This window comes from Orcinus orca, chromosome 1 (genome assembly GCF_937001465.1).
Source record: "Orcinus orca chromosome 1, mOrcOrc1.1, whole genome shotgun sequence".
Lineage (NCBI taxonomy): Eukaryota > Metazoa > Chordata > Mammalia > Artiodactyla > Delphinidae > Orcinus > Orcinus orca.
Genome location: NC_064559.1, coordinates 162,065,463 through 162,087,005, shown reverse-complemented (window position 1 = coordinate 162,087,005; position 21,543 = coordinate 162,065,463). Strand labels below are relative to the sequence as shown.

General features: G+C 33.5%; 1 protein-coding gene and 1 pseudogene across 2 annotated transcripts in view; one reads left to right on the top strand and one right to left on the bottom strand.

Moving 5' to 3' along the window:
• Positions 1 to 21,543, top strand: part of HOOK1 (hook microtubule tethering protein 1) — a 67,558-nt gene that overhangs the window by 34,352 nt on the left and 11,663 nt on the right. For both annotated transcript variants that reach the window (XM_004273788.4, XM_033435384.2), the window contains 8 exons: positions 6,049 to 6,189; positions 7,328 to 7,529; positions 8,342 to 8,452; positions 14,002 to 14,089; positions 14,177 to 14,237; positions 15,893 to 16,033; positions 17,838 to 17,931; positions 20,982 to 21,016. In XM_004273788.4, coding sequence (XP_004273836.1) covers positions 6,049 to 6,189; positions 7,328 to 7,529; positions 8,342 to 8,452; positions 14,002 to 14,089; positions 14,177 to 14,237; positions 15,893 to 16,033; positions 17,838 to 17,931; positions 20,982 to 21,016 — 873 coding nt within the window. The remainder of the gene's footprint in view (positions 1 to 6,048; positions 6,190 to 7,327; positions 7,530 to 8,341; positions 8,453 to 14,001; positions 14,090 to 14,176; positions 14,238 to 15,892; positions 16,034 to 17,837; positions 17,932 to 20,981; positions 21,017 to 21,543) is intronic.
• LOC125965678 (60S ribosomal protein L37a-like) lies at positions 307 to 8,223 on the bottom strand (annotated as a pseudogene).

Here is a 21,543-nt window from a genome sequence, read left to right as displayed (position 1 = left end):
AAAATAATGTGTGATAAGGGCCAAATGAAGGCCATAGGCAAGTCCAAGTGTAGTTTAAAGGAGTGATTGCTGAAGCCTGGAGAGAAGTGGGAGTTTCTTACATAGGAGAAGGAACTTGATAATAAATGGAAAAAATGTAAATCTTAAGCTAAAGAAGATGCTTTTCATATAAACTTTTATATTTCTTCTTTTAAAAAAAAAGTGTACATCTAACCTTTAATAAAAATGTATTGTCTCTTATGTGCTTACCACTGAGCCTTGCACTATAAGGCCTTGAGGGTAGGTGCTCCAGTTGTACTGTATGTATTTTTGTTGTTGTTACTTTATTATTTTTTTTATTATTATTAGTTTTTTTTTTTTTTGCGGTACACGGGCCTCTCACTGGTGTGGCCTCTCCCGTTGTGGAGCGCAGGCTCCAGACGTGCAGACTCAGCGACCATGGCTCACAGTCTCAGCCGCTCCGTGGCATGTGGGATCCTCCCAGACCGGGGCACGAACCCACATCCCCTGCATCGGCAGGCGGACTCTCAACCACTGCGCCACCAGGGAAGCCCCGTTGTTACTTTATTTTGATATGATTTCAAACTTACGAAAAAGTTGCAAGAATAGTATAAGGAGCTCCTTTATACCTTTCATTCAGATTTGACAGTTGTTTTACAGTTTTCTTCATTTGCTTTAGCAGTCTCTTTACATAATCATATATATATATATATATATATATATATATATACACACACACACACACACACACACGTGTTAGTGTTTGGAACCATTTGAGAGTAAATTGGAGACATGCCCCTTTACCCCTATATACTTCAGTATGTATTTCCTAAGAACAAAGATATTCTCTTATAAATCACAGCATAGTGATCAAAATAGTGAATTGGTCATTGATACAATATCATTATCTAATCCACAGATCATATTCAAATTCCAGCAGCTATTTCAGTGTCCTTTATAGGTAATTTTTTTCTTGGTTCAGAATCTAATCCGGGGTCATGCATTGCATTTAGGAAATGGATCCAATTATTGATAGTAATGGATATTCAATGGACAATAGTTCCATTACTGTCATCATTTGTCTTGATGTTTAAATTGTCCCAGATTTGACCACTGAGAAACCTTTCAATTTCAACATGTTGCTATCCTTCTTTGAGTATTTTCTTACTTACTGGCACAACTTCTTCTTCTTATTCTTCCTCAACTCTAGAATCAGCCATTTCTCCAAGAAGCCCTTATTGCTTTTAGTGGAGAATGTTATTTAGAAACAAAGAACTATGCTCCAGATGAAACTTTCTGTCATTACTTCTGAGCCACCTTGGTGTACAGAGCTAGGAAATACTCTTGCACAGGTTCATACCAGTCCATGTTTGCACACGTGCGTATATGCACATATCTGCATTTATTTTCATACCTACAATTATGAACAATGAGTTCATCTTATCATCTTCCATTTTAGTCCAGTGACTTCAGGGTTCATTCTGATTTTCTCCATTTCTATATTGTAACTCCCTTCTCCAACAGTGAGAAACCTGGTTTCCACTTTCCTCAATACATTTTCTCATTTACTCAATCCCAAAACACATAGGAAGTAAGAATTGCTAACCCATACCTCTGTAAAAAGCAAACTAATACTAGACTTCAGTACATTTACAGTTCTGTTTTTGTTATGATGACATTTGCATATTGTGAAATGAATAAATACTGAGTACAATTTGGCATGTTTTAACAAATGCGTACATTTTTGTAACTCACACTTTTATTGTTTGATAGATCATTTCTATCACTACAGAAAGTTCCCCTATGCCCCTTCCCAGTCAACCCCTATCTCCCAGAGAGTAATTACTCTTCTGATTATTTTCCACCATAGATATGTTTTCTCTCATCTAGAAGTTCTTATAAATTGAACTGCAATATGAATTCTTTGGTGACTGGCTTCTTATGCTCAGCATATTTGTGAAATTTACAGATGTTGCTGAATATATCAGTAGTTCATTCTTTTTTATTGCTGAGTAGTATTCCATTATATGGAATTATTTCTCATTATGACACATTTTGCTTATTCATTTTCCTTTAGATGGGCATTTGGGTTTCCAGATTTTGGCTAATATAAATAAAGCTGGTATGAACATTGGAGTATAAGACTTTTTGTGAACATATTTTTTCATTTCTCGTTGGCAAATACATGAATGAACTGGTATTGCTGAGTTACACATTATGTCTGTGTTTAGTGTTAAAAGATACTGGCAAACCATTTCCCAAAGTGTTCATATTGTTTTACATTCCCACCAGCAGTGTTTGCTGCTGGTTGCTCTAGTTACTCTGCCTGTATAACATAACTTGGCTTTATCAAGCTTTTTAATTTTAGTTATCCCAGGGGATGTGTTAAGGGTGTTGAATTGTGGCTTTAATTTGTATTTTCCTGATAACTAATGATATGGTAAGCTCCTTTTCTTGTGCTTATTGGCAATATATCTTACATTGTGAATCGTCTCTTCACACTGTTAGCCTATTTTTAAATTGGGTTGTTTGTCTTTATTACTGAGTTGTAGGAGTTTTAAAAATATATATTCTGGATACAAAATCTTTGTCAGATATACAGGTAGTAATATTTCATCCATTCTTGGCTTGCCTTTTCATTTTTCAAATGGTATCTGAAAGAGTTAAAGTTCTTAGGTGAAGTCTGATTTATCAGTATTTTTAAGATCAGTGCTTTTTGTGCACTGTCTGAGAAATCTTTGTCTGCTCCCTTGTCATGAAAATACACTCTACTGTTTTCCTCTAGAATCTTTATAGTTTTAACTTTCACACTTAGGTCTGTGATCCATCTTGAACTGATTTTTTGAAACTAGTGTGAGGTGTGGATGTGAAGCTTTATTTTTATTTTCCTTATGAGTATTTAGTTGTTCCAGTATCATCAGCTGAAAAGAAATTTATTTTACTCTGTCAGATTGCTTTGGCACCTTTGTGAAAAATGATACAACCATAAAATTTGGGTCATTTTCTGGACTCAGTTCTTTCCCATTGATCAATTTTTCTATCTTTATGCCTATAAGACACGATTTTGATCACTATGGCTCTAGAGTAAGTCATTTAAAATCAGGTAGTGTGAGTATTCCAACTTTGTTCTTTCTTCTCAAAATTTGTTTTAGCTCTTCTATCCTTTGCTTTTTTAGTCAGTTTCTGTAAAAAAAACAACCTTTTGTGATTACGATTTGGATTGTATGTGATTGATACCTTGACCATATTGAGAATTTCTGTCTATGAATGTAGTATCTTTGTCTATTTAAGTCTAATTTCTCTAGCAATTTTCTGTTTCCATCATAGTTTTATGTGTGTCTTCTGTTAATTTTATTCCCAAATATTTAATTTTTTTGCTGTTACAAACACAAAACATTATTCTGAAAAGTTACTGCTAGTATATAGATACACAATTGATCTTTGTATATTGAAACTTTTATCTTGAAACTTGTGTCTTGTATTTTGAAATCTTTCTGTCTTGCAAAGTTTCTTAATTCCCTTACTGATTCTTCTAGTTGTTTATTGAAGTAGAAAATCCTAAGGAATCTACAGTCACCTTGTCTATTAATAGAGCTTTACCTCTTCCTTTTATTATTTCTGCCTTGTATTTATCTTCTTTGTTTTGAGCAAGAGCAAACATCTTGGTTTGTTCTGGGTCTTTGGAGAAAATGTTCAATTAAGTACTGTCAATTATGAAGCTAGCTGTAGAGTTTTCAAATTTGCTTTTTATCAGATTGAAGGAGTTCCCCCTTTATTTCTGCCTTGCTACAAGTTTTATCATTAATTGGTGTTGATTTTTTGTCAAATGACTTTTCTGCGTCTTGAGAAGATGGTTTGGTTTTTCTTTTTCACTCTTTTAATATGATTAATTTTTGAATGTTAAAAAATCTTGTATTCTAGGGAAAACCAATTGGTCATATTTTATTGTCTTATATACATATGACTGGATTTGGTTTGCTAATATGTTGAAAGTGTTTTTGTGTCTGTCTTTATAATAGATATTGGTCTGTAACTTTTTTCTCTTGTAATGTCTTTCAGGTTTTGTTATCAGAGTTTTGCTAGTTTCATAGAATAATTAGAAAGTATTCTCTCCTCCTCTATTTTCTGAAAGAGTTTATGTAAGAATGATACTATTTTTTCCTTCAGTATTTGATAGAATTTATCAGTAAAACAATTGGATCTGTGGTTTTCTTTGTGAAAGGGCTTTTAATGGCACATGTAATTTCAGTAATGGTCATAGGGCTTTTCAGATTTTCTGTTTCATCTTATGTCAGTTTGCTAAATTGTTTTTTTCAAGGTATATGTTTATTTGATTTAAGTTGTTGAATTTATTGGCATAAAGTTGTTAATAATATTCTATTTATTGTCCCTTTAGTGACTGTAGGAGCTGTAGTGGTATTTCCTTTTTCATTCCTGATACTGGTAATTTGTGTTTTCTCTCATTTTTCTTGGTCACTCTTGCTAGAGGTTCATCAATTTTATTAATCTTTTCAAACATCCTTTATTAACTTTCCATATTGTAAGTTTTAGATCTCTGTTCTTTATTTATTTTACTTCCTTTGGATTTAATTTGCCCTTCTTTTTTTAGCCTCTTCAAGTTAGATGATTGATTTTAAGGCTTTCTTTATTTCTAAAATTAGCCTTTAAAGCTGTAAATTTTCCTCTAAGCACTGATTTAGCTGGGTCCCCAAAATTTGATTGATTGTGTTTCTATTATTATTCAGTTTGAAATATTTTCTAATTTCCCTCGTGATTTCTTCTTTGACTCGGGGATTATTTAGAAATGTGTTGTTTAATTTCTAAATATTTAAGGCTTTTCTACAGACTTCGTATTGTGACTGATTTCTAATTTAATTTCCTTGTGGTTAGAGAACATATTCCATGAGACTTCAATCTTTTAATATTTATAATACTTATTTTATTGCTCATATGTTGTATTGTGGTGAGTGTTCCATGTGTACTTGCAAAGAATGTGTGTTCTGTTTTTTTGACTTACTTGTATCATAAATATTAATTATATCAAACTGGTTAATAGTGTTATTCAGATCTTTTCTGTATTTTTACTGACATTTTTGTTTAGTTCTATCATTTATTGGGAGACTGATGTTAAAATTTTCAACAGTAATTATCGATTTGTGGATCTCTGATTCTATAAGTTTTTGCTTTATCTATTTTAAAATTCTGTTTTTACTTATATATACCTTTATGATATGTCTTTCTGATAAATTGACCCTTTTATTATTATGAACTGTCTCTCTTCATCTTTGGTAATACTTTTTGTCTTTAAAATTTTTTTGATGTTAATATAACCACCCCAGCTTTCTTTGCTTACTGTTTGCATGGTACTTTTTTTCATCTTTTTACTTTTAATATATTGTGTCTTTATATTTAAAATATTTCTTGTAACTAAAATATATTTGAGCCTTGCTTTTTTTTAATCCAGTCTGATAGTCTCTGCCTTTTTAATTGGTATGTTCAGTCCATTTGACTTTTATGTAATTTTTGACATGGCTGTATCTAGGTCTATCGATTTTCTATTTTTCATTTGTTATATCTAGTCTTGGGTTTATTTTTCTTCCTTTTTTGCATTATTTTCAGTTGATCAAATATTTTTTAATATTTTAATTACTGTATTGTCATTTTAGTTTTTGTTGTTGCTCTAGGCTTTGAAGTATTTATTCTTTATCATAGTCTATACTTAGAGTTAATACTTTACTACTTTACACGCTATGTATATTTTTGGATAACTTTAATATATACATTTTCTCTTCATCTTTTGAAATTAAAATTCCTGTTTGAACTAGAAAACCAAGCTCAGTGTTTTAGAAGTAAAAATGAAAATTCTGAACATCTGTTGCTTCTCAGGTCTGTTTTAAAACTAACAGCTGAAAAGTACCTTATTCCTTTAGTTTTTCTTCTTTTGAATGCAGAATCCAAAAAATTTAAGTAAGTTTTGCTAAGCTCATATCTCAGTAAGAAAACAAATAATAGAAATTACATTATAAATACTTGTTTTCTTTATGCAAGGCTCGAAGCTGCAAAAGATGATTACCGTGTTCACTGTGAAGAACTTGAAAAGCAATTAATTGAATTTCAACATAGGAATGATGAGTTGACTAGTCTTGCTGAGGAAACAAGAGCCCTGAAAGATGAAATAGATGTTCTTAGGTATGGCATGTCTAAATATAATTATGTCACTTCTAAGTTATTACTTAGTCATTTCAGTATTCCATATTTTAATCAGGGATTCTTAGAGTTTTCCCTATGTATCAAGTATTGATCAGTTTTTATCCAGCCTCCTAGTCTTTACTTCTTTTATGCTTGTTGATAGTTATGGACTGTTTAAGGATAACATTTGATTCTTGTTAGGACAGTTTCATAAACCTTTTTCTTATTTCTCATTTAAGAAAATGATACCTTTTTCTTAAAAATTTGTAAGCTGAGTTACTTTTAGATACATTTGGCTTGACTTTCTTGTGCTTACTAGTATATCTTGTGAAATTTTTGTGTAAGGAAATGCAGTCACAAACCACATTTTGACATTTGATAAAATATAGATAAGAATCCTAGCATTTATTTCAAGGTTATCTCAGGTTTGTCTTATAGTCTTTGACAATATAAAATTTATATTTAGTTTTTGCCTGTAAAATGTTACTGAAGCAAGTAGTCTATCCACATGACTTTTATATTTTCTGTTAAATTTTTTTAATCAGCCATTTTCTTGCACAGTTTTTAATGTCCTTATTTTAAACGAAATCTTTATAACCATTAATTTGAACTTGCATGTGATATTGAAGTGGTTTGGTTTATTTATTTATTTTTGCTCTAGCCCAGTTGTCAGGTAAGCACAACTCCAAAGGGAAGTGCTTTGCTAAACAAATTATAAGTTGAGTCAACTTCCTTAGTATATCAAATACTTAGAGCAGAACTACATTAAATATTATGCACAAAGCACAATTGACCTGTAAGCGACAGAGCAGCTCAGAATTGTTCAATTATATTTAGAAAACCATTCTTTTTTTATACATTTTTCTGATATATAAAATAGTTTGATAATTCAGTTTGTCAAATCTGAAGCATTTTTATTTTGATGACTTTATAACGGAAGGGTTGAACTTTAGACAGTTTTAGGCCTGAGTCTGTCTCCAAAGTTCTCGCAAAGTTTATGATTTCTTTTCTCTGTCCCTCTCATTTTTTTTTTAACCAATTGATAGTTCATTGGGAAGACTCATTTTACAGCCAGAATAACATTGTTATGTGTACTTACTAGTTTTTACACAGTAATGTTTAGTCTTTGCTATTATAGGGCTACCTCTGATAAAGCAAATAAACTGGAGTCAACAGTTGAGATATATCGTCAGAAGCTCCAAGATCTGAATGACCTTCGCAAGCAGGTGAAAACTTTACAGGAAACAAACATGATGTATATGCATAATACAGTCAGCCTAGAAGAAGAATTAAAGAAGGCAAATGCAGCACGTACACAATTAGAAACATACAAGAGACAGGTAAGAAAATATCTTGATTTTTTAAATCAGTAAAATTGAAGAGTTTAACTTTGAGTTATCTAAGTCTTTTACATTTTTGTTGGCTTCTGAGCTTGTATATTTTTTGGACATTTTTATTGTTTTATTAGTATTTCTGGTAACCAGTGATAAATGTCTAGAGAATGGAGTTATAGCCTAAAATATTCTCTTCTGCTGTTTATCAAATAACCTAGATAAACAGGGTAGAAGGCTGATATTTTTTTTTTGCTAAGTTATTATTTGTGTATTTTAAAACTTATGTTTATTCTTATCTACATGCCATTTCCACAAATATTTTTTTTTTTGTTATATAAATTAACCAATTTTTATAGGCTAGCAACATTTCAAATGGTGGTGCTTTACTGGGCCTTCAGTTCCTTCAGTCCTCTGATGGCAGACTTTACTGTGACAGCAGAAGTGGTATTTAGGTCCAGGCACCACCAGCTACCGTTTTCATGCAGGAACCACAGTGCCAAATGCCCACAGCTCATCTCTTCATCTTGGTTTTGCCACAGAAGGAGCAAGTGTATTTGGCATGCTGGCTGATTTCAGTTTTCTTCACCATTTTCCTGAGGGAGGCACCATAATGGGTCCCGTATTTACCCACAATTCCAACCTTCTTGATGCGTTTAGCCACGTCGCTGCAACCTAGGACCAAGCCCAGAGAGTCCACAAATATTTAGAATTAGACTATAATCTTAGTATAAATTTTATTTCCAGTTTCTCGTTTATTGAACTCTGAAGAGCTATCAATATTATATACTCTCATTTTGTACTTTTGTTTCCGATAAAAGGTTCAGGATCTTCACGTTAAACTTTCCTCTGAAACCAAAAGGGCGGACACACTAGCATTTGAAATGAAGCGGCTTGAAGAAAAACACGAAGCTTTACTTAAGGAAAAAGAGGTAAACGTAAATATAATTGATATGTAATATGTATGTCTTGTTTTAGTTTTTAATACTGTCCTTGCTGTTTTAAGAATGGAAGTGATGTAATCTGTTCTGTCTTTCTCCAAATTGAAATTGGTGATATAAAAGAAAATCTTGTAGACATTCTTTATGGGGTTTTGTAAGTTTCTTTCATATGGGAAGATGAAGTCACAGAGCCTAGGTCATGTCTCAGTGCATGTTTTCCAGCTCTAGACTGTCAGCTCCTTGAGAGCAAGGACCATAGATGCAATTTTTTAACAGCTTTATTAGGATATAATTTATATACCATAAATTTCAGCCATTTAAAAGGTATAGTTTAATGGTGTTTAGTGTATTCACAGGGTTGTGAAACCATTATCACAATCAAATTTTAGAATACTGTCATCACTCCAAAAAGAGACCGTGTGCCCATTAGCAGTTACCCTGCATTCTGGCCTCCCTTCCCTCAGCCTTAGCAATCATTAATCTACTTGCTGTCTCTATAGATTATATGAATATAATATATGAATATAATATATATATAATATACGAATATTATATATATGAATATATAATCATACACTTTGTGGGTTTTGTAACTGGATTCCTTCATTTAGCATAATGCTTTCAAGGTTCAACCATGTTGTAGTGTGTGTCAGTACTTCATTTTTATTGCCGAATAATAATCCATTGTATGGATATACCACATTTTATTTATCTGTTCATCAGTTTATGGACATTGGGTTGTTTCCACTTTTTGCCTATTAAATGAATAATGTGGTTATAAACATTTATGTACAAGTCTTTATGTGGACGTATGTTTTCTTTTTTTTTTAATATTTATTTTTTGGCTGCGTTGGGTCTTAGTTGCAGCATGTGGGATCTTTCCTTGCAGCACGCGGGATCTTCATTGTAGCGCGTGGGCTTCTCTCTAGTTGCAGTGTGTGGGCTTCTCTTTAGTTGTGGTGCGCAGGCTCCAAAGCACACAGGCTCTCTAGTTGTGGCACGCGGGCTTAGTTGTTGTGCGGCACGTGGGATCTTAGTTCCCCGACCAGGGATCGAACTGGCGTCTCCTACATTGCAAGACAGATTTTCAAGCACTGGACCACCAGGGAAGTCCCTTCATTTCTTGAGTATATACCTAGGAATGGTATTGCTGGATCATATGGTAACTATGTTTAACTTTTTTAAGAACTACCAGACTTTTCTAAAGTGGATGAACCATTTTTCATTATCACCAGCAATTTGTAGATTCTAATTTCTCCACATCCTTGACTAAGTATATTAAATTTTAATTTTGGCTATCCTAGTGGGTATGAAGTAGTATAGCATTATGATTTTGATTTCCCTAATGACTAATGATATTGAACATCTTTGCATGTACTTATTGGCCATTTCTAATTATCTTTGAGAAATATCTCTTCAAATTATTTGCCCATGTTTTATCATTTGCCTTTTTAATTTCAAGTTCTAAGAGTTCTTTATATGTTCTGGATATAAGTCCCTTGTCAGATACATGATTTGCAAATATTTTCTCCCATTTTGTGGGTTGTCTTCTCACTTTTTTTTTGATGGTATTTTTTTTGCAGCAGAGTAGTTTTTTTATTTGATGAAGTCAAGGTTATCTATTTTTCTTTTGTTAGTTTTATGGTGGTGTTTCTATGAAACCATTGAATAACCTTAAGGTTGTAAAGATTTATTCCTATGTTTTAAGAGTTTTATAGTTTTAGCTCTTATATTTACTCTGTGATCAATTTTGAATTAATTTTTTATGTGGTGTGAGATAGGTTTCTAACTCTATTCTTTTGTGTGTGTATATTCAGTTGTCCCAGCACCATTTGTTGACAAGACTTGCCCCATTGAATTGTCTTGGTACCCTTGTTAAAAATCAATTGACCATGATACTGTAATGATGGATATACCTTTGTCAAAACTCATAAAAGTGAAACAGAAAGAATGGACCCTAATGTAAGCTATGTCCTTTAGTTAATAATAATATTATTATTATATTGGCTCATCATTTCTTACAGGTAACCACAATAATGAAAGATGTTAATAATAGGGAAAATTGGGGAATGGGGGGAGATGAGGGAATATATGGGAACTTTGTACTATCTGTTCAGTTTTTCTGCAAAAAAGTGTATTAATTTTTTTAAGTAAAAAAAAATCATTTGGCCATAAATATATGACTTTATTTCTGGGCTTTTCTTTGTCATTGATGTGTACGTCTAGCTTTATGCTAGTACCACACTGTCATGATTACTGGCGCTTTGTAGTAAGTTTTGAAATTGGAAAGTATGAGTTCTCCAACTTTGTTCTTCTTTTTAAAGCTATTGTTTTGGTTATTCTGGGTCCCTAGCATTTCATATGAATCTTAGGATCAGATTAGCAATTCCTGAAAAATAGCCAGATTGAGATATTGATAGGGATTGCCTGAATTTGTTGATCAGTTTGGAAATCTGGCCACCTTTATAGCATTAACTTTCTGATCCATGACTGTAGGATAACATTCCATTTATTTAGGTCTTTAGCTTCTTTCAACAATGTTTTGTAGTTTTCCTTGTACAAGACTGCACCTTTTAAAGCTTTATTCATGAGTGTTTTATTCTTTTTGTTACCATTATAAATGAAATTATTTTTTCAGTTTCATGTTTGGATTTTTCAATGCTAATGTATAGAATACAATTGATTTTTGAACACTGATCTTGTATTTTGCATCCTTGTTGGATTCACTTAGTATTTCTAATAGTTTTTAGTAGATTCTTTAGGATTTTCTATATAGAAGATCAGGACATCTGCAAATACAAGTAGTTTTACTTCTTCCTTTGCAATCTGGTTGCCTTTTATTTCCTTTTCTTGTCAAATTGTTCTGGCTAGAACCTCCAGTACTTTGTTGAATAGAAATGGCAAGGGTGGATATCCTTCTCTTGTTTCTGATATTAGGGAGAAAGCATTCACTCTTTCATCATTATGTATGTTACTAGCTGTGGGTTTTGTTTGTAGATGCCCTCTATCAGGTTGAAGAAGTTTCATTTTATTCCTAGTTTGTTGCATGTTTTTATCCTGAAAGGTTTTTGGATTTTGTCATCTGCTTTTTCTGGGTCAGTGAGATGATGTGTGGTTTTTGTCTTTTATTGTATTAATGTGGTATATTACACTGATTTTTGATATTAAATCAGTTTGCATTCTTGAGGTAAATTCCACTTGGTCATAGGGTATAATCCTTTTTATATATTGCTAGATTCAATTTGCTAGTATTTTGTTGAGTGTTTTCCCATCTATATTATAAGAGATTTTGGTTGGTAGTTCTCTTTTGATGTCATTGCCTGGTTTTGGTATCAAGATGATACCACACAGAATGAGTTGAAAATTTTTTCCTGCTTTTTAGGTTTTAGCTCACTTGAAGTCTTTATCTAGTGTGTCCACCCACTAGGGTCATCTCATTGACTTTTTCTGTTAACTGTTTGTCTTTTTTTTTTCCTGCATTGGGACTGTCCTGTTTCTTTGCATGTTTCATACTTTTTTTGAAAATATGACCTTTAAAATAATATAATATTTCAACTCTGGAAATCCAGATTTTCCTTCAACCTCAGAGTTTGTTATTATTGCTGTTTTTTTTAGTGACTCTTTTGGACTAATTCTATAAAATCTTCTTTCTTTGTAATGTTCAACCACTGAATTCTCTGCTCAGTTACCATTGAGATCAGTTAATGATTAGTCAGATATTTCCATAGATGCCTTGAGCCAATAACTCTCCCAACCTTTGCCAAAGGACTCAGTGTGTATTTTGGAAAACGTCTTCAATTCTTAGGCAATTTAAAACTCTGCCTTTGCCTTTATTTCCTATTTGCACAGGGCCTCAAGTTTATCCAGAGCTGAGACATTGGGGCCCTCTCAGGTCTTTTCTGGGCATGCACACAACTCTATATATAGCTGGCCTCCTGGATCTCCAGGGATATGTCAGAACTTTTCTAAGTCCTCTATGGATTTCTTGTTTCTCAGCTCTTCCTTGTAAGGTTTTGGCAAGGCTCTTGTTTGCCCTAACTGGCATCACAGCCTCCAGCAGCTATAGTGAAAACAATTGCTGATGATTATTTTTGACAAATCAATCAATGAAAAGTATGACTGGGGTTTCTCCAGGGTGCTTCTAGACAGACCAGATAGTGACAGTTCTCTAAGCATGGGGCTTTTTTAGGAGGGTTTCATATCCAGTCTGCCCATTCTGGTGGTGGCTAAGCTGCTGTTTTTCAAAGCCATAGAAATTGAGAGGGAATTCTCTGGTGGTACAGTGGTTAAGACTCAGTACTTTCACTGCCGTGGGCCTGAGTTCAGTCCCTTGTCGGGGAACTAAGCCGTGTGGTGCGGCCAAAACAAAAAACAGGAACAAAGCTACAAAGATTGAAAGTCTGCTGGTTTTCAAGGCTACTCCAGAGTTGGGGAGAGGGTGATAGTAGTAAGAATAGTTAAAAGAACAAAAAGCTCCCTGTTCTGAGATTTAACAGAGTTTCTTTAACAAGTGCTCCTCAGATCATGGCCGACCCTTGGTTAATTTTCAGAGTTCTGGAAAAGTTGATTTTGACAAATTAGCTAGTGTTTGAATTGCATTTATGAAGGAACAGATTTATAGGGGTCCTCATGCCTGACTGTAGTTATAGTTTATAGTGTTCATGTTCAGAGATTCCTACGGCATCTGTGCACTCTGGCCTAAGGACCCTTGGAGTCAGGACCCTTGGACCCTAACCAATTTACTGTTAGGTTGATTTGAACCACATAATGGACTAAGTAGAGTTTTGTTTACTGATTTGAAATATAACATTTAAAATATGATTTTATGTTAAAGTACTTTTCAAGTTCCGGGAAAATCATTTAAACATGAGCCTTTTGTACAGAGTGTAGAAATTTGTCATTGGCTGTCAGCTGTAAAATAAAATAGCCAATGATATGAAGTCCTAGCATGCTATCCCTAGGAAATAATGTTTTTCCACAAATTCATACTTCCGGTATGCTACTTAGAGTAATAGAAGGAAATAACAAGTCTCCAGCGTCTCTTACACACCAGACTACAGTCTAGATATTAGACAAACTTTATCTCATTCGCTGCTCAGAACACCTTTGCAGGGGCTTATGAATCAGTATTCTCATTTTGATGATAAAGATCTAAAGCCAAAGAATCAATAACTTGCCTTAGATGGTATAGCTGGAAATAGTGAAACTGAATTCGGGGCACGATCTATTTGCCTCCAAAGTCCATGTACTTTTATTACTCTACAGTTGCATATTTGTGCTCTGTTGCATAATTACATTCATTTGGTTCAAAGATAAACTATCTAATGGGGAAAATCACAAGCTTTGTGTTGTATAAAGTCTATTATTTATGTGATTTATACAAGAGAAATTACCCCTTAGCACTAAAACTAAAACATTGTCATTTTTAATTAAGTAAGGAACAATTATCAAATTAAATTAAGATAAATTATGCTAAGCATAAATTAAATTGCCTGTGGGCAGAATTAAATATTTTGCTTATATAAACAATTCTTTTTTAGAGACTAATAGAACAGCTTGATACTCTGAAAGAAACAAATGAAGAGCTTCGATGTTCACAAGTACAACAGGATCACCTAAACCAAACAGGTGAATTTTGTTGCATTTAGAAATGATTTTGTTAATGGTAAATATACTGAAATGTTAATCTATTTTTTTGTTGCTGATGTTGTTTAGATGCATCTGCTACAAAAAGCTATGAGAATCTTGCTGCTGAGATTATGCCAGTGGAATATAGGTAAACTTGTTTTTATTAATTGATAACCCATACTTAATATTAGAAACGTGATTTCTTCTTCCTTTTGTAAATTTCTAAGCCTTTAACATTTTCCATTTTACAAGTCATAGGGCTTGAAAATTACTTTGTCTCATGCTTATGCTTTCTAAATCAGATTGTTATTGCTACTATGGAAGCTTAAAAATTTACCAGAAATAAAATTTCACTTACTAGCTGAATAACATATTCTAGTTTATATAATACAGCCTTTATTGTGTTTAACTTATTTTTTTATCCTTAATCTCTTTGGTAATACTTTAAAATGACAGCTATTGAGTGGACAGGAATTTCCTCTTTTAAACACTAAGGAAAACCTTTTTAATACTTGGCATTCAGATCCACACTGGTGAAAAAAATAGGAGAGGAGCTGTCAATTGCAGGAGGATTAAGCTGGAGTTAAACAAAATACAAATTTTAGAGGTTCCTCTTGACCTAACTTTAATTTTGGTATTTTACCGCTATGTTTACTTCTAGGTATTTGACTAATCTGGTATAAAGTTTTCTTTTCCTTTTTTGTGACAACCGTTTTATTTGTTAATTACTTCTAATTCTACTCTTTATTTAAACAGCTTTATTGAGATATAATTCACCCGTTTACAAATATACAGTTCAGTGGTTTTTAGTGTAATCACAGAGTTGTATAACCATCATCACTATCTAGTTTTAGAACATTTTCATCCTCCACAAAAGATTCCCTGTACCTATTAGCAGCCATTCCCCATTCCTGCCTCCCCTCCATCGCCAGCTCCAGGCAACCAGTAATCTACTCTGTCTCTATGGATTTGCTTATTGTGGACATTTCATATACATGGAATCATACAATATGCGTCCTTTTGTGAGTGACTTCTTTCACTTTGCATAATGTTTATAAAGTTGTTGATTTTCAATTTGTTCAGCTTTTTGCTGTTAAGATAGAGCTCCTTACATGCTGGGCTGGAAACTAACTTGCACTTTTTAGTTAGTAATATCCAGTGATATTAATCATTTAAAAATAGCCATTTTTTAAAGTGATGGTGCTGGCATTCAGAAGAACAAATATTGTGATTAATTAAAATTAGTTGCTTTCGGGGAATGGAATTTAGGAGGGCAGCAGGTAGGAAGCATTACTTTTTAATTTAATACCATTCCTATCATTTGCATTTTTAAAAACATGTATGTAAACCTTTAATAAAATTTTTTTCTAAAAACAAAAAGTCTAGAGACACTCATATGACTGTCATTATCATAAAAGTATACTTAAAAATTTAAAGCAAACTGTAGTTTCTTAAATCTACTGCTTTTTATTTATATGTTTTCTACGGATGTGCTATATATTACCTTTAGTGTGAATAGTTTCTAAATTATCAAAGTAAAATAATTCATATCATCTCTTAGGGATTACATAATAAACATTTATTGACATATAATCTTATACCTGTACCTTTAAAAACTTACCATTTGTTTTTTTGAGACATAGTCCTACAATGCACAGTTTTTTCTTAAGAACTTTCAGAAGCTTTGGTAACGTTTCAAAATGACAGCTAGCGAGTGGACAGGAATTTTCTTTTTTAAAACGCAAAGAATTTAAAAAACTCTTATACTTAAAAAAATTGTTTTTAATTGCTTTTTAACATCAGGGAGGTGTTTATTCGACTGCAACATGAAAATAAGATGCTTCGATTACAGCAGGAAGGTACTGAGAATGAACGTATTGAAGAACTTCAGGAACAGCTGGAACAGAAGCACCGCAAGATGAATGAATTGGAAACTGAGCAGAGGTGACTGACACACTCCTTCATAATTGATAGTCATAGCGATTTAATTACCTAACCACAGAATCTTGATTCGCAGAAGTGGAAGATATTGTAGTTCCAATAATTAGGATTTGCACAAGTTTCGATTTTTGTTTTTTCATCTCTCACTACCCATTATTTTTAGCAGACTTTGTTAAAGCAAGTTGCTTATTCTTGAATTTCATTTAGATGTCTTCACAAATGACAAAAAATTAACAGATAAATAAATGACAATCTGGTTTTCAGCTGGAGTCTTGTGCATAGATGGTACGTAGATTGTGGAGTCAAATTTGAATTCCACCTCTACTTAAACTGGGCAAGTTACTTAAAGTCACACTTAGTGTCCTCAGCTATAAATTGGCGATGACACCTATTTGCAGGTTCTTATGAAGATTACAGATAATGTGTTTAAAGCAAGTGGTGTACTTATCTGATATCAATGAGGTGTTCGTAAATTATAATGTTTAAAAAAAATAACGTTTATATGGTGCTTACTAGTGCCAGGCACTTTTCTAAGCACTTTTTAATATTAACTCAGTAAATTCTCACAATAAGTCTATGAAGTAGTAACTATAATTATCTCTTTTTTTATGGACAAGGAAGCTGAGGTGCAAGGTGTAACTTGCCCAAAGTTACACAGCTAGTAAGTTCTGGATCCTGCGTTTGAACCCTCTGTCAATCTGACTTCAGAGTCTGTGCTCTTTAACCACTTTGCTAACCTGCCTCTTATAATAGCATACTGACAATGAAGGTATTTGGATTTATCTGACCTACCTTTATTGGATCTTAGAGACCACCAGGAATTTTAAAGACACTTGAACCTTGTCTCTCAACTTGTATGTATACTATTACATCAACTGCAGTTAAAAGAAAAATAACGTTTTAGCTTTCTGAAGAGACCATTAAATATTGCTGTTTTATATGGTTCAATATCAGCACTGGAGATCCTAAGTTTCAGCTGTTAATATAGGAAGATAGACATGTGAATAGATAATTATTATGTGATAACTGTAATATTGGAAAAATGGAGTGTCATGATGGGCAGGTGTGTTGTGTCATATATATATGAAGAGAGAAAGTCAGACAGATAGTAACTCTCTCTCTCTTGCTGGTAACTTCAATGGCAGTAATGATTAAGCAGGGTTTTTTGTTTTTTTGACTGGAGTATAACTGCTTTACAGTGTTGTGTTAGTTTCTGCTGTACAACAGAGTGAATCAGCTATACGTATACATACATCCCCTCCCTCTTAGACCTCCCTTCCACCCCACCCCCATCCCATCCATCTTTAATGAGATTTTGCCAAGTTAAAAAGCTGCAGTAGTTGCTAGTGCCAATCTCTTTAGTTGAAATAAAAGTCATGAAGAAATGGTTGGAAAATGGTGGCCTTCCTTTTCTCCCAACACCCTGTGAAATCTGAAACAAGAAATGGAAACCTAATTTCCATTCATTAAAAATACAACTGAAGGAAAACTGAGCTAGTTTTCTGATTTTTATACCAGTGAGTACAGTGCAGAAACGTTATGCTTTGCCGCTGACTCATTAAGAACCTTAAATTTTTAAATGTGGGCATGTATGCCTTCAGGATAAAAATGTCTTTTTTTAAAGAATATTTCCTTGAAAGTAGGCTACTATACCATATATTATACCTAGCCACAGATAATTGTTCAGCTTTGGTTATTGCTATTAAATGTATACATTATGAGTTAAATTGCATAAATGCACCTTTATAGATCCTTAACTACTTTGACTTTCAGTACAAATAAACACGTGTGATTCATCTTATAATAGGCTGAGCAAAGAACAAATTCGAGAATTGCAGCAGCAGATTGAGGACCTCCAGAAGTCTCTGCAAGAACAAGGCTCCAAGTCTGAAGGAGAAAGTGTAAGTAACTTAAAAGTTATGATAATTCTGTTGTGTATGGACTCTCTGTAATAGGTCCTGATGTCCAAATTAATCTTGTACTTGAAAGTGCTACCCTTATCATTGGGGGTGCCCTTAAATACCGTATATATATGCATAACAGATGCAGTGATTTTGCCAACTTGAAGCCTATAAATTGATCATATGGATTGGAAGGTGATTTCTATCTGTCCTACTTCAACAGCTACCCTTAAGTTCATGGTAATTCCTGATTGGGAGCATGCTACAATTGAGGCCTTCACAGTTTTGCTGGGATCTCAACAGGACTGGCCTGAGAAAACCCTAGTGAGAGTAATCTGCAGTCAGAATAGAGGAAAAGAGAGAATGAGAAAATGATTTCTACCAAAAGAACATTCAAGAAGTAGGTCACATCAACCTCCAAAGGACAGAAATCTTAAAGTAGTCTTGAAGTACATCACCCCTTATTTCTTCCCTCCTTTCATACAGACTCATGGCCTTGCCATTTCTCATGGTTTTTGATGGCAAACAATTGTGAGGGCAGAGGTAAGAGGACTTAAAAAAGATCAAACAGCCTAAGTCTGAATAGAACTAGCGATGTTTATATAGTTCAATCTCTATATACTGAGAGGAGAAGAAGTAATAATTGAGGGAGGAATGTATTTAACTAAAACAACAACAAAAAGATAGGGCTGATGTCATACTTGACACATTGGACCTGTCTTCAAGACCACACAAGTATTACAGCAAATATTTTCCTCTGTTTCCATTGGGAAGTGCGACAGAAACTGAATATCTGCCCTTGATTCTTTTGCACTTGCCATCCTATTTTCATGCTTTTCAGTATAGACTAAATCCTTCCTTAATCTAGTGTCCCTTGTACTTCTTTTATAGCCTAGCATTTAAGCTAAAATTAGGACTCAGGGCCATATTCTTGTTAATATCCCTTGTAAGAAGGTGTGTTTCTGTTGTGTTAGCAACCTGTGTAGCTCATTCTCAGTCTGGACTTGCAACTAGCAAACTTACAGAATGAGAGCAAAGCACAGGTGGGCTGGCCCACAGACCATTCTTTCCTCTTCTTTTCTGCCACAGCTTGCATCTCAAACAGTCCCCCAAGAGAATTATTTGATGAAAGTTTGGCATTTGGAAAATATAAATAGACTTTGTAAAATAGTATGGATGAGCAGAGATTTTTTTGAACTAATATATGAGAGAGAAAATGAACAACATTGAAATGGGAGTTGGATCCATAAACTCAAATTGAAGAACTGCTTTCTTCACAAAGACTTCAAAATACTAAATGGGCTTTGTGCCAATAGCTCCTCAGTGGGCTATGCTATTGGGAGTCTAGGAAGCAAAATGAAGGACAAAATGTTCATTTCAACAAAAAGCCCTTTTTGTTGACTATAACATACATACAAAAAAGCATGTTGTGTATGTGCATTGTGTATGTGTGTGTGTGCATATTTCCTAGCTCTGCTCATGGAAAAGGCTTAGAAACAATGATCCCAATAAGCATGCTTGAAACTGAGTGGGACGCTGTAGGGCCCTCCCAGGTACAAAAGTCTTTCTCTGTCTCCCATTTCATGTTTTAAGGAAAAAGGCTTTGGCCTCCTAGACCTTACCTGAGTTCTAAAGGGCAGATTCAAACAGTTACTAATTAGGGAAGGGAGGGAATGCAGAAACAGAGGAGGAGCGGTCAAGAAACAACAGTGCAGATGAAGCATGGTCCTGGTTCCTCCTCAAAGGATATACATAACAATATATCTCTGAGTTCTTCTACAGGAACTAAGATCCCCACTCAGGTGGAGGATGGTAACTTCAGGCTGAGCACATGATTTCTAGAGCACTGCCCTGTTACCTCACCACCAACCAATCAGAGAAAGGTCATGCACCCTGCAGCCCTCCCTCAAAATTTTGCCTATAAAAACTCTTCCCTGAAAACCATCAGGGAGTTCAGGCTTTTTGAACATAAGCTGCCCATTCTCCTTGCTTGGCCCTTCCATAAAACTTTTTCTGTTCCAAAAAAAAAGATAGGGCTAGATGTGTGTTAGATATTGATTGGATAGAATGTTAGGTAACTATACTTGTATTGATGAGGGAGAGTAAATAAAGAGATGAAAAGGAAGATTGGAAGGGTTGAGTTTTCTTTCTGTCTTTTATACGCTTTATATGATTTTCTCTTTTTTCCCTGGGGGCTTGGAAAATAGAAATCATCTCATGCATGGCAGCATCTCATATGTACATATATACAGTATTGTAACCTCTCTAATACAAATTTTTTTAAGCCACATTAAAAAATATTTTTAAATGGGATCATTTTGGGGTAGTACATTTTGGATTGCAGTGTTTTAAGGATTTTAAATTTATCTTTTTAAAAAAATTTATTGGTGTCCAAATTACATTTTAGATTATATATTTTAAACTCTTCAAACTATTTGGTAGATGATACAGAACTAGTATTGCAATCTAAATTCCTTTTTGCAATCGAATTCCTAAATTCCTAAGTTCTTTTAAAGAGGAAATTTTGTGTTTTAAATTTTATTTTTTAACAAAATCCAATTGCTTCATTTTGATGTTAATATTGAAAGTGCTTGCATTTATAATGATAAAGTTTTATTATAAAGATAAGTTTTGTTCATTAAGTCTATTCTTTAGTGAAGGTCTAAAATCCTAAAATTTGTGTTATAGATGGATGATTCTTTAGGAGTTTAAATGTTTGATACTCCTCAATATATCACATTCAGCTTGCATTTGCTATTTTCCTTTGAGTTCAAATTTTATTTTCATTGTATTCAAAAATATGAAGTATTTTTCTTTCTGCTATTATACTTACTCTTCCTAATTTAATTTCCTATTCTCTTTCTTCTTTGAAGTAAGAATATACCTAAAATTTTCTGTTTTTAAAAGTATGTTATTAGAAATACAAAATTTTAAAACATTTATAATTTTATATAGTATCCCTTCAAAAGGAGGTAAAGAGATTTCAATGTCTGGAAAACTTACCTTTGTCACAATAGTTATCTTACAGCAACTTTTTCTAATTTTTATAGTCCAGCAAACTAAAGCAGAAGTTGGAAGCTCATATGTAAGTAAAACTGATATTCATTTCAAATATGAGAGGGGAAGGGTTTTAAAAGCTTCTGAAGTTATTAATATCCTTTTCTGATTTTGTTTATTAAAAGTAAAAATGCTGATGCCAATTCAGTGTTCACCACTGCTACCAAAAGTGAAAAGAAGAACATGGTAAAAGGGTCAGCCTACCTGCTCATGATCCCAAACTCCTACATTTTTTTATCGCTAATGTCGTTTGAAGAGTTTATAAAGCAGACAACTGTCAGAACTAGATTATGTGGAAGTGTGGGATGTTTAACCTATAAAATATTTAACTTTCTTAGGAAGCAAGGGTGGCCAGGGGAAAACTGTAAAATTTTTGGCACCCACCATGTGTCAGGCAGTTTACATCCTCATAACCAACCCCTAGAATATTTGGCAGGTATTATTCCCATTTCACAGATGAAGAAACTGAGGATCAGAAAGTGACTTTCCCACAGTCCACAAATGTTACGTGGCAGAAACCAGTTTTCATTCTTAGGTCTGTTTGGCTCCAAAGCT